A 25,879-nucleotide genomic window follows, 5' to 3' on the forward strand; every position below is an offset into this window, starting at 1 on the left:
GCTGTCTACATCACCTGTTCACCCGTCACATCTTGCACTCATTTACATCTCTTGCATTCTTTGCAGCTAGTCCCAAAATGAAAAATGCATATAGCTAGACATATTAACCACGTTAAGTTTGGGAAGGCAAATCATATTGAGGAGGATGTCTGATTAAAGTGCAGAGTTTAAAGGATTTTTTTCTAATCCTATCACTATTATGAAGCCTCAATTTAATGTCTTAATTTCTCTATTATAAGACTGAGGAGACGAGACAGACGAAACCTTGATTAATGTTTGTGAAAGGTACATCTACGCGAAAGTGCAAAATAGGTTTCTTGGAATGCGTTTAGCTTGAAGGGAATCTAATTAAAACCTTAAATATGTTTTCATTGCCATCATTCTTGGAGACAACTGATAAGATAGAGAAGCTGAGGGAACGGTTCCCAGCCCCCCGGCCCTTGCGGCGCCTCTGCGCGGGACGGACGCCTCCGGGCACCTGCGTCCCCAGCCTCGGAGCGCCCTCGGCGGGAAGGTGTGCGCGTGCGCGCAGGCTGCGCGGCCCGGCCCCGCCCGCTGCTCGCGGGGCGTTCCCGGGCGACTGCGCATGCGTGGCGGGTGAGTGGCCTTGCTGGCGCGTGGGAGCGGGTGGTCTGCGAGCCCCTCCGCGGCCTGGCGCCGGTGGTGCGTGTGTGCCCGTTTCCCGCCCTTTCTCCAGAGCAGCGAGGGGGGAGGGGCTCAGCCAGGGGCTCCAGGCCGCGGCCGGCGAGCTGCAGCGAGCCGAGAGGGAGCCCGGCCCGGCGAGGCCGTGCCTGGGCCGGGGTTCGCGTGGGGCGGCGGGCGGGGTGGGCGCAGGGCCGCCTCGGCGGGAGGGGCCCGACGGAAGGCGTCCCGGCGGGGGCTGCGCGCGCGCGGGGCTGCGGGTCACGGCCCTCGGCGCCTAGTACGTTATCTGAATTTCACTGGAGGTAAACTTTACCTCTGTTTTTTAAAGGTAGTTTTAGAAATAACGGGATAAATAGAATTTGGGGAAGGGAAAGATAAGCATTTTAGGTGAAGGTAACTACTTATGCAAAGACGAAAATAGAAGATGACAGCCCTTTTCTGACGGTGGAGCGCGTTCGGGGTGGAATGGCGCAGCGATGTGCACCCAGGGTTTCGGCGCCGTCTAGGCCGCCCTGCGTTCCCGGACCGAGGCTCCCAAGCCGGGCCGGGCGTCCCCTCTCCCCCAGGTCACGGGCAGTCTGGGGAGCCTGGGTTAACGCTCTGTCCACTGGGCCCCGCTGCCTCCCCCACATTACTTGCAGAAGGCGGGTGATACTGTTGGGATTTATACACTGGGGGAGGGAGCGTCTTGTGTTAAGTGAATTTGATATATGGAAATTGAAGAATTTTATACTTTGAAATGCGATTGGATTTACATATAACTTTCTAAGGTTACATTGGTTACATCGAGTTAAGCGCTCGAAAGGAACAGAGTGTGACCGCGGCTGCTCGGAGCCTGCTGCTCCCTGCCGACCCCGCGCGTCCCTGCGTCCAGCCCCCTGCTCCGCCTGCCTTCTGGAGTCCTCGCGGCTCAGCCTTCCTCTCCCTCGAGGCCGGGCTCCCTGCCTGCGCCTGCGCTTCTGTCCTCTACCGCCACGTGCTCACTCTCGTCCCCTGGCGCCGAACCGGGCTTCTCCAACAGCGCCCACCGCATCATCACGGTTGTCTGTCTGCGTGTCCTTCTGTCTAGAGCAGGGTTTCTCAACCGTAGCACTATTGACCTTTGGGGCCAGATAGTTCTTTGTTGTGGACAGTTGTCCTGGAAACTGGCCTCTACTCCATAAATGCCAGTAGCTCCCTCCCCAGTTATGACAACCAAGAACGTCTCCACACACTGCCCAATGTTCTGGGGGTGGGATCTTCGCTGGCTGCGGGGAGAGCCGCTGATCTAGAGACGAGCCGCGTGCGGCTGAGCAGCAGTTTCACAATCATGTAACAGCACTCCCCAACTCTTTTGGTCTTGAAAATCTCTTTCACAGCAATCTCACAAACCCACTTAGAAAATTTTTAAATAATGCAGTGCTAAAGATATGATAAAATAGTGACTTAAGTAAAAACACTAGTATGTTAAAACTAAAGTTCATTTAATTGTCTTTAGTAATGTTTATTATATAAACACATTTCAATTTTTCCCACTTAAGAAGTGATACACTCAAACCCACTTTAATACTGTAGGAAACATTCTGTGCTAAAATTGCAGCCCCCTGCACTGTCTACTTGTTCCTCCATTGATCTTATCATCTCCAACATATGTTTTATTTCTGTTTATAATCTCTCTGCCTCACTAGAATGTAACCTCCAAGAGGACAGGGACTTTGATTGCCTTTGCTAAGGACAAGGTGCTGCCTCAATAAATGGTTAGCAAATGAATGGATCTGATCAGCTTTAAAAATAAGCTTTCTGGCCTCTGGGTGGTACAGAGGTGAAGTTTGTATGTTCCGCTTGGGCAGCCTGGAGTTTTCCAGTTTGGATCCCGAAAAAAATAAATAAACTTATTTTGGGATGAAATTTGTACTAAAATATAGATTGAAATTTAATTGCCTTTTACAACTATGAAAATAGTTTGCTTAAACTGCTCTTTGGAATTCTTTGTTTTGTACTTAAAGTCAGCTGGACTTTTTTATGGTTTTCTTTCTTTCTTTTTTTTTTTTGAGGAAGATTAGCCCTGAGCTAACATCTGCCACCAATCTTCCTCTTCTTTGCTGAGGAAGACTGGCCCTGAGTTAACATCCATGCCTATCTTCCTCTATTTTATGTGTGGGACATCTGCCACAGTGTGGTTCGACAAGCGGCGCACAGGTCCGCACCTGGGGTCTGAACTGGCAAACCCTGGGCCGCTGCAGCAGAACATGTGAACTTAACCACTGTGCCACCAGGCTAGCCCCTTTTTATTGTTTTCATGTTTTGTTTATAAATGATTAGCTAACAGGTTTTTAAGCTGCAGTTTCAAAGCCCTTTTCCACAGATGCAGCTGTGGAAAGTGTTTAGTATTAATAAATATGAATTCAAATATTCCTGTCTATATCGAGGATATACACATGTATAGATATGTGTGTGCCTATATGAATGCATATGGACACACACACGTATGTGTATACATACATACACGTACTTTTCTTTGTCCTTCGACTCTTCTAGGCAGTATCGTGGAGCAGCTTTGATTGGGCACTGGTTGTATGCTTCAACTCTGCCAGGAGACACTGGGTTTTCCTTGTTGCCTGATTCTCTTCCTGAATGAAAGAGACTCAATCCTGAAATACCAAACCAAAATGAAACCTTTTAGTAGTTTGCAGATCAGTTTGCTGTGTTCTCTCGGTCTTAGCTCAGCCTGCACAGACGCTAATCTTTGGAATTTCCACTTGGAGGTTCTCCAGCCTGATAGTTCCTGGTATACTTTCCTAAAAATGTATTCTTTGTGCTTATTGCCGTAAACTAAAATTACTCATTTCAGGCCTTCATAGCATTCCTCAGGAAGACTGCTACAGACACCTGTCTGTTGATTTGGGTAATTTTTATTCTAAATTATAACCTCAAAAGTAAATAATTCATCCTGCTTTTGATTTTTATACAACTATAGAACCAAACACTTTCTCAAATTAAATATAAACGAAACTATCAAACAATTAAAGTCAGATTATCAGTTCAATGAGAACGTTGTTTTATTGCTGTTAGTAGGCAGTTCTTTTGAGATTACTCCTAGTTTACCTTGAACTGTTAATGAATCAGTTCTTTTACTACTCAGTGTAAGTGCTGTTTCCTCTACCTTGAATGCTCCTTCTCCTTTCTTTGCCTTGTTATTCTTTAACCGTCAGTTTAAATAACACTTCTTGAGGGAAACATTCCCTAATAGCCAGAACCTTATGTCTATCTAACCCAATCTAATTACCCAGTTAACACCTCACTGCTGTTCACTCTAGTAACATTTGTTCCCAATATTTTTATTGTGGTGATCTACACATAACATAAAATTTACCATCTTACCCACTTTTAAGTGTACAGTTCAGTAGCTGTAAGTACATACATACCGTTGTGCAACCATCACCACCGTCCATCTCCAGAACTCTTTTCGTCTTGTAAAACAAACTCTACGCACATTAAGCAACTCCCTGTTCCTCCCCGCCCCCAGCCCCTGGCAACCCCATTCCACTTTCCGTCTCTGTGAATTTGACTACTCTAGGTACCTCATATAAGTAGAATCATACAGTATTTGTCTTTTGTGACTGGCTTATATCACTTAGCATGACATCTTCAAGATTCATCCATGGTGTGTGTAGCATACGTCAAAATTTCCTTCCTATTTAAGGCTGAATAATATTCCTTTGTGTGTATATCCATTCATCTGTTGATGGAGACTTGAGTATTAGTCTCTTGAACCATGCAGAAAACAAAAAGTAAAATTACAAATCAAAGTTACAATAATACTGGCTTTTATAATCATCTATATATTTACCTTTACTGACATCTTTATTTCTTCATACGGCTTTGAGTCACTGTCTAGTTTCCTTTCATTTCAACCTCAAGGACACACTTTACCGTTTCTTGCAGGGCATGTCTATTGGTAACAAACTCCTTCAGCTTTTGTTTATTTGGGAATGTCTTGATTTCTCCCTCACTTTTGAAAGACATTTTTGCTGAATGTAAGATTTTTGGTGGTTCTTTTGGTTTCTTTCAACACTTTGCATATTTCAGTCCATTGCCTTCTGGCCTCCAAAGTTCCCAGTGAGAAATCTGATAATCTTATTCGTGATGCCTTATACTTGACAAGTTACCTCTCTTGGTGCTTTTAAGATTCTGTCTTTTGGCTTTCGATATTTTGATTACAGTGTGCATCACTGTGGCTGTCTTTGAGTTCATCCTACTAAGAGTTCATTAAGCTTCTTAGATGTTTATATTAGTGTCTTTCACCTAATTTGGCAAGTGTTCAGCCATTATTTCTTCAAATAATCTCTCTGTCCCTTTCCCTTTCTTCTCTTTCTGGGACTCCCACAATGTGTGTGTTGGCCCACTTGATGGTGTCCCCCAGGTCCCTTAGGCTCTGTTCACTTTTCTTCAGTTTTTTTTCTTTCTTTCCTCAACTCGATAATTCCACTTATTTATTTATTTAGAGATTGGCACCTGAGCTAACAACTGTTGCCAATCTTTTTTTTTTTCTGCTTTTTCTCCCCAAATCCCCCCAGTACATAGTTGTATATTTTAGTTGAGGGTGTTTCTAGTTGTGGCATGTGGGACACCGCCTCAACATGGCCTGATGAGCAGTGCCATGTCCACGCCCGGGATTTGAACCGGTGAAACCCTGGGCTGCTGAAGCGGAGCAAACGAACTTAACCACTCAGCCACAGGGCTGGCCCCCAATTCCACTTATTTTATCTCCAAGTTTGCTCATTCTAATGCCTGCTCCAATCGGCTTTTGAATCCCTCTAGTGAATTTTTCATTTTAGTTATTGTAATATTCAGCTCCAGAATTTCCTTTTGGTTTCTTTTTATGTTTTCTGTCTCTACTGATATTTCCATTTTGTTCATATATCATTTTCTTAACTTTTTCCACATATTCCTTTAGTTCTTTTAGCATCTTTAGGACAGTTGTTTTAAAGTCTTTGTCTAGTAGGTCTGCCATCTGATCTTTCTCAGGGATGGTTTCTGTTGATTTACTTTTTTCCTTTGAATGGGCCATACTTTCCTGTTTCTTTGTATGTCTTGTGATTTTTTTGTTGTTGAAAACTGGATATTTGAATCTAATAATGTAGTAGTAGTAACTGGAAATCAGATTCTCCCCCTTCCCCAGAATTTTCTGTTTTTTGTTATTGTTTTATTTATTATTTTTGGGTTTTTGATTGTTCTAGGCTGTCTCTGTGCTGAGGATCAGCCTGAGGTGTAAACTTAAGGTCTTCTCAGGTCTTTTCTGAGCCCACACCTGTTCCTGGGCATACATGTGACTTTCTAAATTTCCCCATATATGTGGTTGCTTTTTCTAATGGTGTAGTCCTTAAATGTCTGGCTCTCAAGAGGGGAAAAAGAGAAAAATGAAAGGGGTAAAAACGTGCTGGCCCTTTAGCTCCGCCTCAAAATTGCTTCAGCTGTGGGGGAAATGCTCACAACAATGGGAGCCTTGCAATAATGGCTGCCTGGCTCAGTGTCTGTTCCTCCACGATCAGAAGTGGTAACTGGTGATCGGAACACAGAGCCCCGATATTTGAAGGACAGAGTCCTTATTGCCTATTTTGCTCCCACAAATTGCATACAAGCTGCTCCTGGAACTGTTGAAACTGTGTTCTTAGATTTTGTATTTGTCTGTTTGGCATGCATTATTACAGGGCCAAACTAACGGCCAAAGATGTTTCCATCTTCCCTGCAAGCCAAGGAACCTTGCAACCACAAACCATAGAATGTGTATTTTCACTTCCTGCCCAGTAGGGGACATCCCTTTCCTTTCTACTAACCTAGCAATGAGGGCATAGTCCCAGTTCTCTCTCTTTCTCTCTGCTTCCTTGTGCCTGCATGTGACACATTTCATGTGGCCCTTCATGGTACACTGTGCCTGTCATTTCTAGGGGAACTGTGAGTAACGTTAAACTTTTCTTTCAATGGCATTGAACTCTGCATGTCCTCACTCAGTCAGCTCTATCAATTAAGACCTGAGCACAAAACAGGAACATGTGCAAAGCTTCCTGACACAGGAATGAGGAGTGGGGGATGGGTGGCCACTGCCATGCTAAGTGCCAAAACTGACTGAAATTAACCACAGTTTAAGTCTTCTCCTGGAAGTTGCAAGCCTTTGAATAGACTCTAGAGTTCCAAAATAGTCACATCAGACAGATGGCGCCACTGCCGTTATCTGCGTATGGAGACAGTCCTCCCAGAGTCCTCTAATAGCTTTTATATATACTCTCTTTCGCCATCCATTCCCATGAATACCATTTGGATGTTTGCACCCTCCAGAACTGTCTCACCTCTTTCTGACCACTTTATTTTGAGGCTATAAAATGATGGATTTACTACATGGTGGTTTCACTGAATTATTGCCTACAATTGATAGAGTGATGACTACATTTCATCAAATCTGGGACACCATGGATTGTAAGAATGTACCATCACTTTGAGAAAACATGCTACACACCATTATTTTAAAGTCACGTCCTGATTTCATAGTTGTTAAAATGAGGAAAATATGTATATATCTTAAATCTGTGAATATAATAGTTGTGATGAGTCATGCTTAAGTTTCCTATCACACTTCATGTTATTCCCTTGAAATTATTGATTTCCTATGGTCCAGATTCACTCATTCACTTTTCTGCCAATTCACTGTAAAGTGGACAGTCATTATGACAGTACTAAAGTATCCTGTTTAGTAGTTATCATGGATACCATATTGTTAATGATATGCTGCAACTTCATACAGTAATGATAGGTAATATTTGTTTTCCTACTGTGTGCCAAGGACTATTAGGCACTTTATAGCTGGTAACCCATTTAACTCACAATAACCCTATTAAGTAGGTGTTAATATCTCCATTTGATAGATGAGAAATTTGAGGCACAAAGCAGCGAAAAACTTGCTCAAAGCTGTGCAGGCAGTAGGTGCCAGAGCCCTGATTTAAATCTAAGTAAGTTGGCCCCAGAGTCCATACTCCTAATACTGTATCATCCAGCACAATGGTATCCAGATTGGAAAGGAAGAAATAAAACTATCCCTCTTTACAGACGCATGACTTCTCAGTAGAACATCTGAAGGAATACATAAAGAAGCTCCTAGAACTAATCTGAGTGAGTTCCTCATGCTTACAGGAGAGATCAAAACATAAAAGTTAGTCATATAGGAGCCAGTCCTGGGGCATAGTGGTAAAGTCGCATGGTCCACTTCGGTGTCCTGGGTTTCGCAGGTTCGGATCTCAGGCACAGACCTAGCACTGCTCATCAAGCCATGCTGTGGCAGCATCCCATATAAAATAGAGGAAGACTGGCACAGATGTTAGCTCAGCAAAAATCTTCCTCACACACACAAAAAATCAGTGCTATTTCTAAATATTAGCATTTAATACATTGAAACTGAAATTTAAAACAATTTACAATCCCTTTCCCAAAATTAAATAGTTAGGTATAAATCTAGCAAACCATGTCCAGAAACTGTATGCTGAAATTTTTAAAAGGCTGATAAAATAAATCAAAGAACTAACTAAATGGAGAGATGTACCCTATTTCGTGGATTGGAAGACTTCACATAGCAAAGATGTCAGTTCTCCCTAAATTGATATACAGATTTAACACGATTCCTATCAAATTCCCAGCCATATTTTTTGAAATTATAGGCAAGCTTATGCTAAAATGTGTGTGGAAAGGCAAAAGAACTAGACTACCTAAAATAATTCTGAGTGAAGAGTAACATAGAAAGACTCATGCTCCCTGATTTTAAGAATTAATGTATAGCCACAGGTATCAAGATAGTGTGGTGATGTCAGAGAGAGAAGATGCGCAGATCGATTGGAAAGAACAGAGAACCCAGAAATAGACCCACACAAATATGCCCAGCTGATTTTTGACAAAAGCAAAAAAGCAATTTTTAAAATACCCCTTTCAACAAACAGTGCTACAGCTATCGGACATCCAGAGACTCCCGGCCCTGCCCCTCGCCCAGCAAAGAGCCTGGCCTCAGGTGAAAAGTCATTATTTCAAAGTGGATCAGAGATTTAAATGTACAACTATAAGACTGCTAGAAGTTTTACACAGAAATTCTTTGGGACTTGGGGCCTGGCAAATCTTTCTTATACGTGGCACCAAAAGCAAGACCTGTAAAAGAAAACATTGATATATTTGATTTCACTACAATTAAAAAATTTTGCTCTGTAAGAGACCCTGTGAAGAGGATGAAAAAACAAGCTAAATACTGGAAGATGATATTTTCAAGCTACCTATCTGACAAAGGACTTGTATGCAGAATATATGTAAAATTGCATAAAGAACTCTCAAAACTCCACAGTAAAAACACAGTCCAGTAAGAGTATGACCAAAAAAACATGAGCAGATATTTCACCAGAGTATATGGATAGCACATAAGCATATGAAAGGATGTTTGACATCATTAAGTATTCAGGAAATGTAAATTGAAACTACCATGAGCTAGCACTATACACCCATTGAAATGGCAGAAATAATAAATACTAAATCCTGGGGGAGATGCAAAGAAACTGAATCTGTGATGCACTGCTGGTGGGAATGTAAAATGTTACAGCCATGCTGGAGAAAGTTTTGGCAGTTTCTCAAAAAACATTGAACTATTCACAAAAGACCACATATTATATGATTCCATCTGTATGAAACGTGGAATAATCAAATGTATAGAGACAGAAAGTAGATTAGTGGTTACCTAGGGCTGAGTTTGTGTGGAGAAGTTGAGATTAATTGCTAATGGGTATGGGGTTTCCTTTGGGAGTGATGAAAATGTTCTAAAATTTGTGGTAGGGGCTGGCCTCATGGTCTAGTGGTTAAGTGTGGTGCACTCTGCTTTGGTGGCCTGAGTTCAGTTCCTGGGCACAGACCTACACCACTCATCGGCAGCCATGCCATGGCGGTGACCCACATACAAAATAGAGGAAGATTGGCACAGATGTTAGCTCAGAGCAAATCTTCCTCAGCAAAAAAATTAAGTAAAATAAAATTTGTGGTAATGGTTGCTCTGAATATACTATAAGCCATTGAATTATACATTTTAAATGGACAGATTTTATAGTAATTAAATATTAATAAAGCTGTTTTAAAAATTGCACAGATTGCTTAAATATTTCTACAATAATCTGCAGTATTACAAAGAGAACTCCAACCTCTCTGGCCACAGCGAACTTCATATTTCAGGAATTCAGTTCTTAATTTGATGAGAACATCTTTTATAATTCACCATTATGAAATAAATCATTTTGATGTTCTCAAAATAAACTTAGTCTTACCATACAATCCTGCATCCTACTCCTGGACATTTATCCCCGAGAAATGAAAATGTGTGTCCACACAGAGACCTGTACCTGAATGTTCATAGCAGCTCCTTTTATAATAGCCTAAAATTGGGAACAATCCAGATGTCTTCTAGTGGGTGAGTGGTTAAACAAAGTGTGGCCATACCATGGATTACTGCTCAGCAGTAGAAAGGAGTGAGCTGTTTAAAAAGGGTGTATCTCCAAAAGGAGTGAACTGTTGGTATACACCACAACTCAGATGAACCTCAGTCTCAGGGGAATTATACTGAGTAGGAAAAGTCAATCAAAGGTTATGCAAATATGTGATTCCATTTATAAAAAATTCTTGATGTAATAAAATTCTCGAAATGGACAACAGATTAGTGCTTTCCGGGAGTTAGGAATGGAGGCAGGGAAGGGTAGACGGGGTATGACTCTGAAGGGATGTCCAGCAAACCTCTGTGGTGCTGCAACTTTTATGTGTTTTGCCTGTTGCAGTGGTTCCACAAATCTATACATGTATTAGCCCTATATAGAACCACACACACACAAGTGAGTGTGTAAAATGGGTGAACTCTGAATGAGGTCTATAGATTGTACCATTGTCAGTTTCCTGATTTTGTAAAATATGTAAGATGTTACCTTTGGGGGAAAACAGGTGAAGGATACATGGACCTCTTTGTATTATTTTTTCAACTTCCTGTGAATCTATAACTATTTCAAAATAAAAAGCTTAGGAATGAGAATTGGGTCAGAAAGGAAGAATGTTCTTATGTCCAGATTGTCAAATTCCTCTCCAGAAGGAGATTATGCCAATTTAAATTGTTACCCACATTAGAGAGCATACCAATATCACTACATTCGCATCAGCATTGCCATTCTTTTTTTTTTTTGTAAAGACTGGTACCTGAGCTAACATCTGTTGCCAATCTTTCCTCCTCCCCCTCCCCCTCCCCCTCTTCCTCCTCCTCCTCCTCCCCCTTCCCCTCCCCCAGTACATAGTTGTATATTCAAGTTGTAGGCCCTTCTAGTTCTGCTATGTGGGACACCGCCTCAGCATGGCTTGATGAGCAGTGCCATGTCCGCACCCAGGATCCGAACCAGTGAAACCCTGAGCCACTGAAGCAGAGCACACGAACTTGACCACTCGGCCACAGGGCTGGCCCCTGCATTGCCATTCTTTTGGTTTACTTGTGTCGTTTGTCTGCTTTTGTTTTGCCCATCTGTTTCCCATGCTGAGGATCCATAAGCTAGCCAAAATACTGATAAATGGTTTAGTGCCATGTTTGATGTATATCTAATTAAAGCTTTATTAATCAGGAAAAAAATGTGAAACCTTCATGCAGATGTTCATAGTAGCTTCATTCATAATAGCCAAGAACTGGAAATAATCCTAATATCGTTCAATGAATAAATGTTTAAATAGATTTTAGAACCAGCATGTCAATTTCTCTTTTTTAAATATAAAAATAACTCTGCTTGAGATTATGTTGAATCTATTGATCAGTTTCGGGAGAATTGACACCTTAATAATACTGATTCTTCCAATTCATGATCATAGTATACCTCTGTTTTTATTTAGGTCTTCTCTCATTTCTTTCGGCAATGCTTTATAGTTTTTAGTATAGAAATCTTACAAAATCTTCATTAAATATATACCTAAGTATTTTTTACACTATTTATGTAAAATTGCCTTTAAATTTTATTTCCATTTATTTGCTGCTAGAATGCAGAAGTGCAATTTATTTTTCTGTATTGATCTTGTGTTCTGAAACTTTGATAATCTCACTTATAAGTTCTAGTAGTTTTTGTTGTTGGGGTCGGTGATGCTTCCTTAAAATTTTTTTAAAGTAAACTTTATTTTAGAATAGTTTAGATTTACAGAAAAATTGCAAAGATAGTACAGTGAGTTCCTATATACCTATACCCAGTTTCCCTATTATTAACATTTTGTGTTAGTGTGGTACATTTGTCACAATGAATGAAACAACATTGATACATTATTATTAACCAAAGTCCATACTTTATTCACATCTCCTTAGTTTTCCCCTAATATCCCTTTTCTTTCCCTGATCCTGTCTAGGACACTACATCACATTTAATCACATGTCTCCTTAGGCTCCTCTGGGCTTGGCAGTTTCTCAGATTTTCCTTGTTTTTGATGACCTGACAGTTTTCATAATTACTGGTCAGGTATTTTGTAGAATGTCTCTTCGTTAGGGATTGTCCAATTTTTTGTTCTGATTGCACTGGGATCATGAGGTTTTGGGGAGGAAGAACATAAAGGTGAAGTGCCATTCTCATCACAACATATCAAGGATACGTGTTGTTGATATGACTTATCTCCATTCATGCTGACCTTGATCACCTGGATGAGGGTAGTGTTTCCTTAGGATTTTCTCTGTGAATAATCATGGCTACAAATAGGGACATTTCTTCCTTTCCAATCTTTATGCTTGCTTTTTTTTTTGGCCTTTTTGCATTATCTGGAAAGGCCAGGACAATGTTAAATAAACGTGGTGAGATAGGATATCATTCCTGGTTCCTGAGCTTAGAGAGAAAGCCTTCAGTGTTTCACTACTAAGTAAAATATGAACTTTATATTTTTTGTAGATACCCTTTCTCAGACTCAAGTTCTCTTCTGTACCTAGTTTGCTAGTTTTTAACATGAATGGATGTCGAATTTTGTCAAATGCTTTTGTAGTATCCATACAAATGATCATATGGCTTTTCTCTTTTATACTATTAAACCAGAGGTCAGCAAATTTTTTCTGTTAAGGGCTGAATAGTAAATATTTTAGGCTTATCATAAAAGCAGTTGTACACAATATGATGTGGCCTACAGGCTGTAGTTTCCTGTGACTAAGATTCTCTGCTTGACCACACTTTAGTCAGGCTCCTGAACCTTCTCTAGGCCCATCTGTGCATGTCCCTGTAAAATCCAGTTTCAGCAAGAACCCTGCTGAGTCATTTGAAGCAGAACCCCCACTCTCACTGTCTGATCCGGTTCTCCCTCCTCTGCGCCCCCGAGGGGTGTCTGATCACCTGGCCTGTCTTCAGAAAGAATCTTGTTGATTCAGTTTAGCCAGAATCCCCCTTACTCCGTGTTTTCTCATAGTAATTTTCCGTCCACTGACTCCCCTTACTCCTTGGCTGTAAATTACCAATCGCCCAGGCTGTATTTTGAATTGAGCCCAGTTCTATACTGAAGTCTCTTTTCCTGTATTGCAATAGTCCTAATAAAATCTCTTTTTACAGCTTTAACTACTGTTCAGCTCTGGGTATTTTTTGATACTTGACCCCTGTATTAAATCATCCTTATAGTCTTGAGATAAACCAAACTTGGTCAAAATGTATTATCCTTTTTATATATTGTTGGGTTCAATTTGCTAATATAATGTAAAGAATTTTTGCTTCTGGGCCTGCCTGTGGCACAGCTGTTAAGTTGGCACATTCCACTTTGGCAGCCCACGGTTTGCTGGTTTGGATCCTGGGTGTGGACATGGCACCGCTCATCAGGCCATGCTGGGGCGGGCGGCACCCCACATGCCACAACTAGAGGGACCCACAGCTGAAAATATACAACTATGTACCGGGGGGGGTTTGGGGAGAAAAAGGAAAAATAAAATATTAAAAAAAAAATATCTGGAGGCAAATAAAAATGATGACATACCATACCAACTCATGGGATGCAGCAAAAGCTGTATTAAGAGGGAAATTCATTGCATGGGGCTGGCCTGGTGACGCAGCAGTTAAGTGCACACATTGCGCTTTGGCAGCCCAGAGTTCGCCGGTTCAGATACCGGGTGTGGACGTGGCACCGCTTGACACGCTGTGCTGTGGTAGGCATCCCACATATAAAGTAGAGGAACATGGGCACAGATGTTAGCTCAAGGCCAGTTTTCCTCAGCAAAAAGAAGAAGATTGGCAGCAGTTAGCTCAGAGCTAATCTTCCTCAAAAAAAAGGGAAATTCATCGCAATACAGGCACACCTTAACAACAGGAAAAATCCCAAATTAGCAATTTCAAATTACACCTAACTTAATTATAAAAAGAATAAACAAAGCCCAAAGTCAGCAGAAGGAGAGAAATAATGAAAATCAGCAGAAATAAATGCTATTGAAACAAAAAAGGCAACAGAAATGATCAATGAAACAAAGAGCTGGTTCCTTGAGAAAGTAAATAAAATTGACAAGCCCCTAGCCAGACTTACAAAGAAACAAAGAGAGAAAGCTCAGGTAAACAAAATTAGAAATGAAAAAGGAGAAATAACAATGGACACCACAGCAATCCAATAGATTATAACAGAATACTGTGAAAACTATATGCCAACAAAATGGATAATCTAGAGGAAATGGATAAATTCTTAGACTCTTACAAGCTCCCAAAGCTGAATAAAGAAGAAACAGATTCTGAACAGACCAATCACAAGGAAAGAGATTGAAACAGTAATCAAAAGCATCCCAAAGAATAAAAGCCCAGGACCAAACGGCTTCCCTGGGGAATTCTACCAAACTTTAAGAGAGGATTTAATACCTATCCTTCTCAAGCTATTCCAAAAAATTAGGGAATATGGAACACTTCCTAACACATTCTATGAGGCCAACATCACTGATAACAAAGCCTGACAAGGACAACACAGAAAAGGAAAACTACAGCCTAATATTGCTTATGAACATAGATGCAAAAACCCTCAACAAAATTTTGGCAAGCAGAATACAGCAATACATCAAAAAGATCATACAGCACGATCAAGTGGGATTTATTTTAGGGGCACAGGGATGGTTCAATATCTGCAAATCAATCAATGTGATACACCACATCAACAAGTTGAGGAATAAAAACCACGTGATCATCTCAGTAGATGCAGAGAAAGAATTTGACAAGCTCCAACAGCCATTTATGATAAAAACTCTGAACAAAATGGGCATAGAAGGGAACTACCTCAACATAATAAAGGCCATATATGACAAACCCACAGCCAACATCGTACTCAATGGGCAAAAACTGAATGCCATCCCTCTGAGAACAGGAACGAGAAAAGGATGCCCTCTATCACCACTCTTATTCAACACAGTACTGGAGGTTTTGGCCACAGCAATTAGGCAAGAGAAAGGAATAAAAAGAATCCAAATAAGGAGTGAAGAAGTGAAACTCTCTATGTTTGCAGACGACATGATCTTATATCTAGAAAACCCTAAAGAACCCATTGGAAAACTATTAGAAATAATTAACAACTACAGTAAAATTGCAGGGTACAAAGTCAACTTACAAAACTCAGTTGCTTTTCTATACTCTAATAACAAACTTAGAGAAAGAGAACTCAAGAATATAATTCAATTTACAATCCCAACTAAAAGAATAAAGTACTCAGGAATAAACTTAACGAAGGAGGTGAAACTATAAGACATTACTGAAAGAAAGTGATAATGACAAAGAGATGGAAAGAGATCCCATGCACATGGATTGGAAGAATAAACATAGTTAAAATGTCTGTACTACCCAAAGTAATCTACAGATTCAATGCAATCCCGATCAGAATCCCAATGACATCTTCATGGAAATAGAACAAAGAATCCTAAAATTCATATGGGGCAACCAAAGACCCCAAATTGCTAAGGCAATCCTGAGAAAAAAAAAAAACAAAGCTGGAGGTATCACAATCCCTGACTTCAAAATGTACTACAAAGCCATAGTGATTAAAACGGCATGGTACTGGTACAAAAACAGGCACACAGATCAATGGAACCGAACTGAAAGCCCAGAAATAAAACCGCACATCTACAGACAGTTAATCTTTGACAAAGGTGCCAAGAACATATAATGGAGAAAAGATAGTCTCTTCAATAAATGGTGTTGGGAAAACCGGACAGCCACATGCAAAAGAATGAAAGTAGACTGTTGTCTCAAGCCATACACAAAAATAAGCTCAAAATGGATCAAAGACTTGATGATAAGTCCTGAAACCATAAAACTCGTGGAAGATAATGTAGGTGGTACACTCTTTGACATGGAACTTAAAAGGATCTTTTCAAATACAATGTCTTCTCAGAGAAAGGAAACAAAAGAAAAGATAAACAAGTGGGAGTTCATCAGACTAAAGAGCTTCTGCAGGGAAACTAAGATCAAAACAGACAACCCACCAATGGGGAGAAAATATTTGCAAATCATATGTCTGACAAGCGGTTAATCTCCATAATATGTAAGGAACTCACACAACTGAACAATAAAAAACAAACAGCCTGATCAAAAACTGGGCAGAGGATGTGATCTGACATTTTTCCAAAGAAGATATGCAGATGGCCAATAAACACATGAAAAGATGTTCAACATCATTATCATCAGGGAAATGCAAATCAAAACTACACTAAGATACCACCTTACGCCTGTTAAAATCACTAAGACTAAAAATAACAAATGTTAGAGAGGGTGTGGAGAAAAGGGGACCCTCATATGCTGCTGGTGGGAATGCAAACTGGTACAGCCACTGTGGAAAACAGTATGGAGATTCCTCAGAAAACTAAAAATAGAAATACCATATGACCCAGCTATCCCACTACTGGGTATCTACCCAAACAACTTGAAATCAACAATCCAAAGTAACATATGCACCCCTATGTTCACTGCAGCACTATTCACAATAGCCAAGACATGGAAGCAATCCAAGCGCCCATCAACTGATGACTTGATAGAGAAGATGTGGTGTATATATATATACAATGGAATACTACTCAGCCATAAAAAAGGACAAAATCATCCCATTTGCAACAACATAGATGGACCTGGAGGGAATTATGCTAAGTGAAATAAGCTAGACTGAGAAAGACAAACACCAGATGATTTCACTCATATGTGGAATATAAACAAACACATACACAAAGAAAACAGTTCAGTGGTTACCAGGGGAAGGGGGTAGGGAGTGGGCACAGGGGGTGAAGGGGAGCACTTATGTAGTGACAGTCAAGAAATAATGTACAACTGAAATCTCACATTGATGTAAACTATTATGAACTCAATTAAAAAAATACAAAAAATAACTGAATACCATTTTTTTAAAAAAGAATTTTTGCTTCTATGGTCATGTGAAACATTGGTCTGTGATTTTATTTTATAATGGTTGACAAGTTTTCATGTTAGATTTACAGTGGCTTCATAAAACAAGTTGCAAAGTATCCTTTTTCCTCTGTTTTCTGGATGATAAAATTAACAACATTTCATCTTTAAATGTTTGATCGAACTCATCAGTGAATCTCCGCCTGGAGTCTTCTCTTTGGGGAGGTTTTTCGATAAAATCAATCTATCTTTCATAAATATAGGCCTATATGCTTCCTTAAATAACATGGTTTAGTTATACTTGTTTTTTTGTTTGTTTGTTTTTTGTTTTTTTTTTTTTGGAGGAAGATTAGCCCTCAGCTAACTACTGCCAGTCCTCCTCTTTTTGCTGAGGAAGCCTGGCTCTGAGCTACCATCTGTGCCCATCTTCCTCTACTTTATACGTGGGACGCCTACCACAGCATGGCTGCCAAGCAGTGCCATGTCCGCACCCGGGATCCGAACCAGCGAACCCCGGGCCGCCGAGAAGCAGAACATGTGGACTTAACCGCTGCGCCACCGGGCCGGCCCCTAGTTATACTTGTTTTTGAACTTTATATAAATCTATCATATGTCTTGTGTTTTGCTCCTTCTCCTCCTAGAGGGAAACTGCTTGTTCATAGAGGGTTCTTTATATTTCCAGATTTAATTTGTGAGACCAGATGTTTATTAGCAAGCTTTTACACAGATGAGTCTTTGATGGAGAAAGGAAAGGAGGAGTACTTGGTACATGCAAGGTTTTTTGTTTTTGTTTTAGGATCCTAGGTAGAACGCCTAGTTCTTTGGTTTTGAAAAGGAGAACAAAAGCGACGTCTAGCAGGCAGTCCTCATTTTAAACTGCTACTCGGCGCATTTTGAAGTCTCTTCCTCAGCCTGGGGAGCCCGGCATGTTGGAGGCCCGCTCCCCCAGCTGCCTTGGTCGTGCAGGCATGAGGCCGAGCCTGTCATCAGATACACCCACACAGGCCTTGGAATAGGAAGGGAGCAACTTGACAAAGCTCTTGAATCTTCGCTGATTTTCAACACATCACTTACTGTAAAATTCAGACACAGTATTTAACAAAGCAAGTAGGGTGCTGTTTTTATATTCTTGGATAACTTGATTTACAAATGTGTTTGGCACCTGTGTAGTAGGGAATTTGACCTCACCCAGGGAGAGGTTTGGCCTTTGTCCTGGCTCTTGGGAGGTAACCTGTAAACACTTGGACTTTCCCAAATGCTGGGAATATTTTTGTTATCCCTGACGGAGGGCCCTCGGGCCTTATCAGCCCGCCCTCAGGGACGGGGGAGCTGGAGACATTACAACCAGGTGGGCAGTAATTCAATCAATCATGCCTTCATAATGAAGCCTCAATAAAACGGGACACTACAGCTCGGCCGAGCTTCCCAGGTTGGCAAGACTCCATGCGTGTTGTCACCCGTGGATCTGGGACAGTGATGTGTCCTGAGGGCAGTGGGAGCTTCCTGTGTGGAACTCTCCTAGACTCTGCGCTACACATCTTTTCCTTTGCTGCTGCTCTGTATCCTTTCCCTGTAATAAATGTAACTGGGCATAATTGCTTTCAGTGGGTTTTGTGAGCCTTTCTAGCAAATTATTGCACATGAGGGCGGTTTGGGAACCCCAAGCTGGCGGTTCTCAGGAGGCTCGGGCAGAGCTGGCTGCCTGGAGAGCTGTGCTGGAACCTCACAGTTTGGCAACTCCAGGTAGCACCACAAGAAGTAATCGTACCTGGCCATCAGGTCATGCAAAACACCTGCCTCATCTCCCTCGCTCTGTTTTACTTTTCTTCTCTTTTTCCTTGTCATCCCTTTTATTTTTCATCTCTCTTTCTATGCCCCTCCTTTTTTATCGATCCTTCACTTATCCTGTCAATAACACCCATGAGCCTTAGACCACGCCAACAGTGACATTTCACCATGAAAAGGTCTTTGATTAAGAGACTGCTGTGAAATGTCTGCACATGGTCATTGGGACACCAGAAGCAGGCAAAATGTCTTGAGATAACTTATGGTGAAAGTCTCATTCTGCAAGCAATCATAAAAAATGAAAATCTCGTGTAAAAGTTGAATACATTTAAAGGAAAAGTCTGCATTTGTTAAACTGTAGTTCAATGGAAGCTCTCTATGGATGTTTGGTCTCATTTAAATATGTATATATCCCTTATAAAACTCACTTTCCGTTTGGATCCTTACCTTGAAATAAAAATGTTTTAACTGTTATTTGACGGGAAGGGAAAACCCCACAGCACTTGTACTTATTTATCTCCAGGTTATAGACAATTTGAGAAATGAGTGACTCCGAAGATGACGATATCCCCCAGCTGTCTTCCCACACCCTGGCAGCTCTCCAGGAATTTTATGCCGAGCAGAAGCAACAGATCGACCCAGGTGGGGACGATAAATATAACATTGGCATAATAGGAGAGAACTGGGTAAGTAAACGCGTTCCACGCCTCTCAGGAAGCAGTGGTGTGGAACCTGTTCTGTGCCTAGTACAGTGTTCGTCTGCATCCCACCTAATACCCAAATCTATCTTGCCGGTCATTCGGGAGCTGCACCTCTTTGGGGAGCTAGGACAGAAGGCAGTCCCTGAATATTTTAAGACAGCACGAGTGCAGATTTTCCTGGTTCTGGCTCTCAAGCAGGTTGGTGCTCAGAGGAGGGGACTTCTCTGACGGCATGTCAGTAGGTCCAGCGCCAACCTGGGCTTCCTTCCTGATGCTGCTGCCTTCGAGTGGTTTGTGTGGAGCCCAGCAAGCTTTGGGGACAGAGAAAATCGGTATCACTGCCGTCACTGGGGTAACTGAACTTGAACATGTAACGAAAAATTGCTGAAAGGGAATTTCTAAAGAAGATATTAATAGTGTCTGGTGCATAGTGTGTATTTCAAATTTGTTTTTTTTTGGTCCAAATAAAAGTAGGAATTAAAAAAGAAAAAAAATGAGTTGAGAGAAACTCCTAACCTAAGCTGGAACCTAGAAATTTAAATTTTTTGAAGGATATAGTTGAGAAATAGGTGATACTTGAATTGTTCTGTCTGTGCCTACCCTCGATAATAGATTTGTCTCTCTCCATCCCTTTACAACTGGCAGGAAGCTTGCTTATATATGTATATTTTATAGTCTTTCTACATTTTGTATCAAGCTTGGATCTCCTAAGTTATATAAAATTTCCCTATTTACCATCTATTTGAAACTGACTGTGATAAAAATGCTTCTTTATATTTCCTGTAAATGTTCCACCCACCCAGAGCCTCTTTCTCACCATCTGCCTTCTCTGCATGGTCTTGTCCTCCAGCCCGATGCTTCGAGAGAAAGTAAAATCAGAAGCCTGAAGTGCTGCATTATTCCTGAGTAATCTACCTTTTTCTCTTGTCCTTCTGCCTAATTTTTTAAATACTATGTACTTTTTCGTCATTCTAAAAGTAATCTCTGTTTGTTATAGAAAATATATAAAAACATAAACAACAAAAAAATGAAAGCTAGTCCTAATCCCACTACCTAGCATGAGCGATTTTTATAATTTTGACACTTTTTTTGTTTTGCTTTTTCTCTTTTTTTAATTGAGGTATAATTGACATACAACATCATCTTAGTTTCAGGTGTACAACATAATGACTTGATATTTCTACATATTGCAAAATGATCCCCACTGTAAATGTAGTTAACATCCATCACCACACATTGTTACAGAGTTTTTTTTCTTGTGATGAGAACTTTTAAGATCAACTCTCTTATCATCTTTCAAATATACAATCCGGTTTTTGTTGTTTTTTTTTTTGAGGAAGATTAGCCCTGAGCTAACTACTACCAGTCCTCCTCTTTTTTTGCTGAGGAAGCCTGTCCCTGAGCTAACATCCGTGCCCATCTTCCTCTACTTTTTTTTTATATGTGGGATGCCTACCACAGCATGGTGTGCCAAGCAGTGCCATGTCTGCACCGTGATCCGAACCGGGGAACCCCGGGCCGCTGAGAAGCAGAACGTGCACACTTAACTGCTGCGCCACCAGGCCGGCCCTCCACAATACGGTATTGTTAACTACAGTCACTATGCTGTACGTCACATCCCCAGGACTTAGTTATTTTATACCTGGAAGTTTGCACCTTTGACTGTCTTCATTCATTTCACCCACCTGCCACCCTCTGCCTCTGCCCAACACCAATCTGTTCTCTGTTTCTATGAGCATGGTTTTGTCTTTTTTTTTTGATTCCCTGTATAAGTGAGATGACACAGTATTTCTCTTTCTCTGTCTGAGTTATTTCACTTGGCATAATCATGTTGTTGCAAATGGCAGGACTTCCTCATTTTTTATGGCTGAATAGTATTCCATTGTGTTTGTATACCACATTTTCTTTCTCCACTCATCTGTTCACGGACACTTAGGTAGTTTCCATATCTTGGCTATTGTAAATAATGCTGCAATGAACTTGGGGGGTGCATATATCTTTTCAGATTAGTGTTTTCATTTTCTTCAGATAAATACCCAAAAGTGGAATTGCTAGATCATATTACAGTTCTAATTTTTTTTGAGGAAAAACTACTGTTTTCCATAGCAGATGTTCCAATTTACATTCCCACGAACAGGGCACAAGGGTTCCCTTTTCTTCACATCCTTGTCAACACTTGTTATTTCTTATCTTGTTGATAATAGTCATTCTAACAGGTGTGAGGTGATATCTCATTGTGGTTTTGATTTCCACTTCCCTGATGATTAGTGATGCTGGGCATCTTTTCATGTACTTGTTGGCCATCTGTATGTCTTCTTTGGAAAAATGTCTATCCAGGTCCTCTGCCCATTTTTTAATCAGGTTGTTTGTTTTTTTGCCAGTGAGTTGCATGAGTTCTTTATATATTTTGGATATTAACCCATTACGAGTTATATGATTTACAAATATTTTCTCCCATTCAGTAGGTTGCATTTTTCATTTTGTTGATGGTTTCCTTTCCTGTGCAGAAGCTTTTTAGTTTGAGGTAGTCCCATTTGTTTGTGTTTGCTTTTGTCACCTTTGCTTTTGGGGTCAAATTTAAAAAACCATAGCCAAGACCAATGTCAGGAAGCTCACAGCCTATGTTTTCTTCTAGGAGTTTTATGCTTTCAGGTCTTACATTCAAGTCTTTAATTTATTTTGAGTTAATTTTTGTGTATGGTGTAGGATAGTGGTTTAGTTTCATGTTTTTGGTTGCGGATGTCCAGTTTTCCCAACACCATTTATTGAAGAGACTGTCCATTCCCCATTGTATATTCTTGGCTCCTTTGTTGTACCATATATGCATGCATTTATTTCTGGGAGCTCTGTTCTGTTTCATTGATCTATGTATCTGTTTTTATGCCAATACCATACTGTTTTGATTGCTATACCTCTGTAACATAGTTTGAAATCAGGGAGCGTGATGCCCCCAGCTTTGTTCTTCTTTCTCAGTATTGCTTTGGCCATTCCAGGTTTTTTGTGCTTCCATACAAATTTTAGGATTGTTTGTTCTGTTTCTGCGAAAAATGCAATGGGAATTTTGATAGGGATTGCATTGAATCTGTAGATTGCTTTGGGTGGTATGAGCATTTTAACAGTATGAATTCTTACAATCCATGAGCATGGAAAATCTTTCCATTTATTTGTGTCTTCTCCATTTCTTTTAGCCGTGTCTTATAGTTTTCAGTGTATAGGTTTTTCACTTCCTTGGTTAAAGTTATTCCTAGGTTTTTGTTCTTTTTGATGCAAATAAATGGAACTGTTTTCTTAATCTCTCTTTCTGATAGTCTGTTATTAGTGTATAGAAATGCCACGAATTTCTGTATATTGATTTTGTATCCTGAAACTTTATTGAATTAATTTATTAGTTCTAACAGTCTTTTGGTGGAGTTTTAGGGTTTTCTATATATAATATCATACCTTCTGAAAATAGTGACAGTTTCATTTTTTCCTTTCCAATTTGGATGCCTTTTATTTCTTTTTCTTGCCTAATTGCTCTTGCTAGGACTTGCAATACTATGTTGAGAGATGTTTTGTTTTGTTTATAAAATTCAATAAATCTCCTAGGAATTAAAAAAAAGTTATATGAAGTATAGGAAAGAGAACATTATAAAACTAGAGGATAAATCCAGGAGGCTCAACATTCACCTAATTGGAGTTCCCAAAAAATAGAACAGAAAACAAAGAGGAGAGGAAATCTTCAAAGATTAATATTAGAAAATTTCCAAAAACCTAAGACCTTCACTAAGATATGATTATGATAATTGTGAAAATATAGTAACAAAGAAGATGCTAGAACTTTCCAAAGGAAAAGTAGGTCACCTACAAAGTCTCAGGACTATGAGTCACATTGTACTTCTCCATAGCTTTACTGGAAACTAGAAAAAAGTGAAGCAATGCCTTCAATATTTGCAATGAAAATTTTCTTCAGCCTAGAATTCTGTACTCAGCTGAGCTACCAATAAAATATGAGGATAAAATAAAAACATTTTATACATGACGAGTCTCACAACATTTGGCTCCCATGCACCACTTTTCACAAGCTGCAAGAGGACACTGGAAGAATTAGGGATAGGTTCAAAGAAACCAAGAAAATGACACAATCATACACTTATTAACTCTAGGAAAAACAAAAGGTACCATTCTGGAAGGAAATGCAACCATAGTATGTTACTTGGCTCAGCAGTGAACCCTGCTGATTTTAACTAAACTAAACTTAGGTAACAACTATATGGGGTGGGTGAGATATAAGCGAAGGGTATGTATGAGGAGTGAAATCCTCATCTACCACAGTAAATACATAATATGAAGTAGGTTAATAAAGAAATGACGTTTAAAACATAATATTTAGAAATATGGGGACAAAAGATTAAAGAGCCAACAGCTGAAATTGCTTCTGAGGAGTGGGACTCAGCGGTGGGGAGATGTGGGGCAGAGGACTGTTGTGTTTCTTTATAAGCCTAGAAGTGCTTTTCCCTTTTAAAGCCATGTTCATGTAGCACATTGATTAAGAGTAAGATTTTTTATTTTTTTTATTTTTTGAGGAAGATTAGCCCTGAGCTAACATCTGCTGCCAATCCTCCTCTTTTTGCTGAGGAAGATTGGCCCTGAGCTAACATCTTTGCCCATCTTCCTCTATTTTATATGTGGGATGATGGCACAGCATGGCTTGATAATCGGTGCATAAGTCAACAAGTGGGATCCAAATCCGCAAACCCTGGGCCGCTGAAGCAGAGCACGCGAACTTAACTGCTATGCCACCGGGCTGGCCCGATGATTTTTACTTTTTAGAATGATGTGAGAAGAGTCAAAACACATCACTCTGCCCTGACAATGTTGGAGTGAGGGAGAAGGGCAGCTCAGTAGCCAACCATCAGAAAACTCTGCAGCCTTCCAAATCAAGTGAAACAGAAGCCCCTACATACCATGTACCCTAGGGGCTTTCCTCCAGCTTTCCAAGCAAAGGAGAGTCAGAGCTTGACATTTTTCCTGTAGCTAAGAAAGGTTAGACACACACATCTAGACGCAGTTATAGACAGAGACATGAATTCATATTTAGTCATACCTGGCTTAATGACGTGGATGCATTTTGATAAATGTCGTTAGGCAATGTCATCGTTGTAGGAACATCACAGGGTGTACTAACACAAACCTAGGCGGTATAGCCTACTACACACCTAGGCTATATGGAACTAGTCCTATGGGACCAACCTCGTATAAGTGGTCCATCATTGACCAAAACTTCGTTATGTGGCACATGACTGTACATATATCCAAATGAATACGTACATTCTGTTTGGAAACAGTTTTTTCCCTTGGTATTTTGTAGGTACAAAAATCACATAACATGCAAACACTAGCAGTTTTTCTTCTTTGTTGGCTGTCATTCATTTATTGCTTTTCTTGCATTAATGCAGTGGTTAGGTCTTACAGTAAAACGTTGAATAACAGTATCGAAAGCAGACATTCTTGCCTTGTTTTTTTCTCATGGGGAAAAAGTATGATACTGGCTGTCAGTTTTTTCTAGATGCTGTTTATCAGTTTAAAGAAGTTTTCTACTATTCCTAATTTGCTAAGAGGTTTTTTTTTTTAATCATGAAAGGGTGTTGAATTTAGTTAAATGTTTTTCCTTTTGCATTTATTGAAATGATCATATATTTTTTTGGAAACATTTCTGTTACCGAGCCCCAAGGGCCCGGTGACCCGCAAGTGGGTCCTTGTGCCCGGAGCCGCCCACACCAATAGAAAAAAACCAGGTTCAGAATAGCAGGGCAGAAACACTACTCACAGATCAGTGAATGGAGGAGGCAGAGCTGTGCTCTAAGACACCTCCGGAGAGAAGGGGAGCAGGCTTCTTACGACGTGAAGGGGGCGGGGTCTCGAGTCATCGCTGGGCCGGGGCCTCTGGGGCATGTGCCCATGCTCCCTTCGTGCACACGGCACCTTTTGCGCTCGGCACCCCATCGCGCCCTGGGCCTTTCTGGTTGAGACCGGCTCTGCGGTTGGGCCCCGTGGCGGTGCTCTGCCTTGGTTCCTGCAAGCAAGCGCAACTCACAAAGGATCCGCGTGGGACCTGCTGTGGGGACTCCCCGCTGACGCCGTTAGAGCCGGAGCTGTGGGCTCGCGCCCTCGCCGCCTGCCCGCTCGGGAGAGGCCTGTGGGGAACGGCCCACCATGGCTGCGGAACCCCCTTTCCCACGGAAATCACCCAGCGTTTACAAGCGAGTAGATAAGTGAGGACCGTTAGAACTGAGAAGACAGCACAGATAGGAGGCGGAAAGACAGACAGCTCGCGCGACGGAGGGAGGGCGTCAGGGCAATCGCGGACGAGAGCGGGCCTGGAGGCGCGGC

General features: G+C 40.8%; 1 protein-coding gene across 2 annotated transcripts in view; it reads left to right on the forward strand.

Moving 5' to 3' along the window:
- Positions 1-465: 465 nt before the first annotated feature.
- Positions 466-25,879, forward strand: part of EEF1AKMT1 (EEF1A lysine methyltransferase 1) — a 34,181-nt gene continuing 8,767 nt past the window's right edge. Inside the window, exons 1-2 of one of the 2 annotated variants that reach the window (XM_046665026.1) lie at positions 466-597; positions 19,330-19,492. In XM_046665026.1, coding sequence (XP_046520982.1) covers positions 19,349-19,492 — 144 coding nt within the window. In that variant the 5' untranslated portion in view covers positions 466-597; positions 19,330-19,348. The remainder of the gene's footprint in view (positions 598-19,329; positions 19,493-25,879) is intronic. The other variant, XM_046665027.1, reaches the window with a different exon arrangement.

Source organism: Equus quagga, chromosome 6, assembly GCF_021613505.1.
Source record: "Equus quagga isolate Etosha38 chromosome 6, UCLA_HA_Equagga_1.0, whole genome shotgun sequence".
NCBI classification, from domain to species: Eukaryota; Metazoa; Chordata; class Mammalia; order Perissodactyla; family Equidae; genus Equus; species Equus quagga.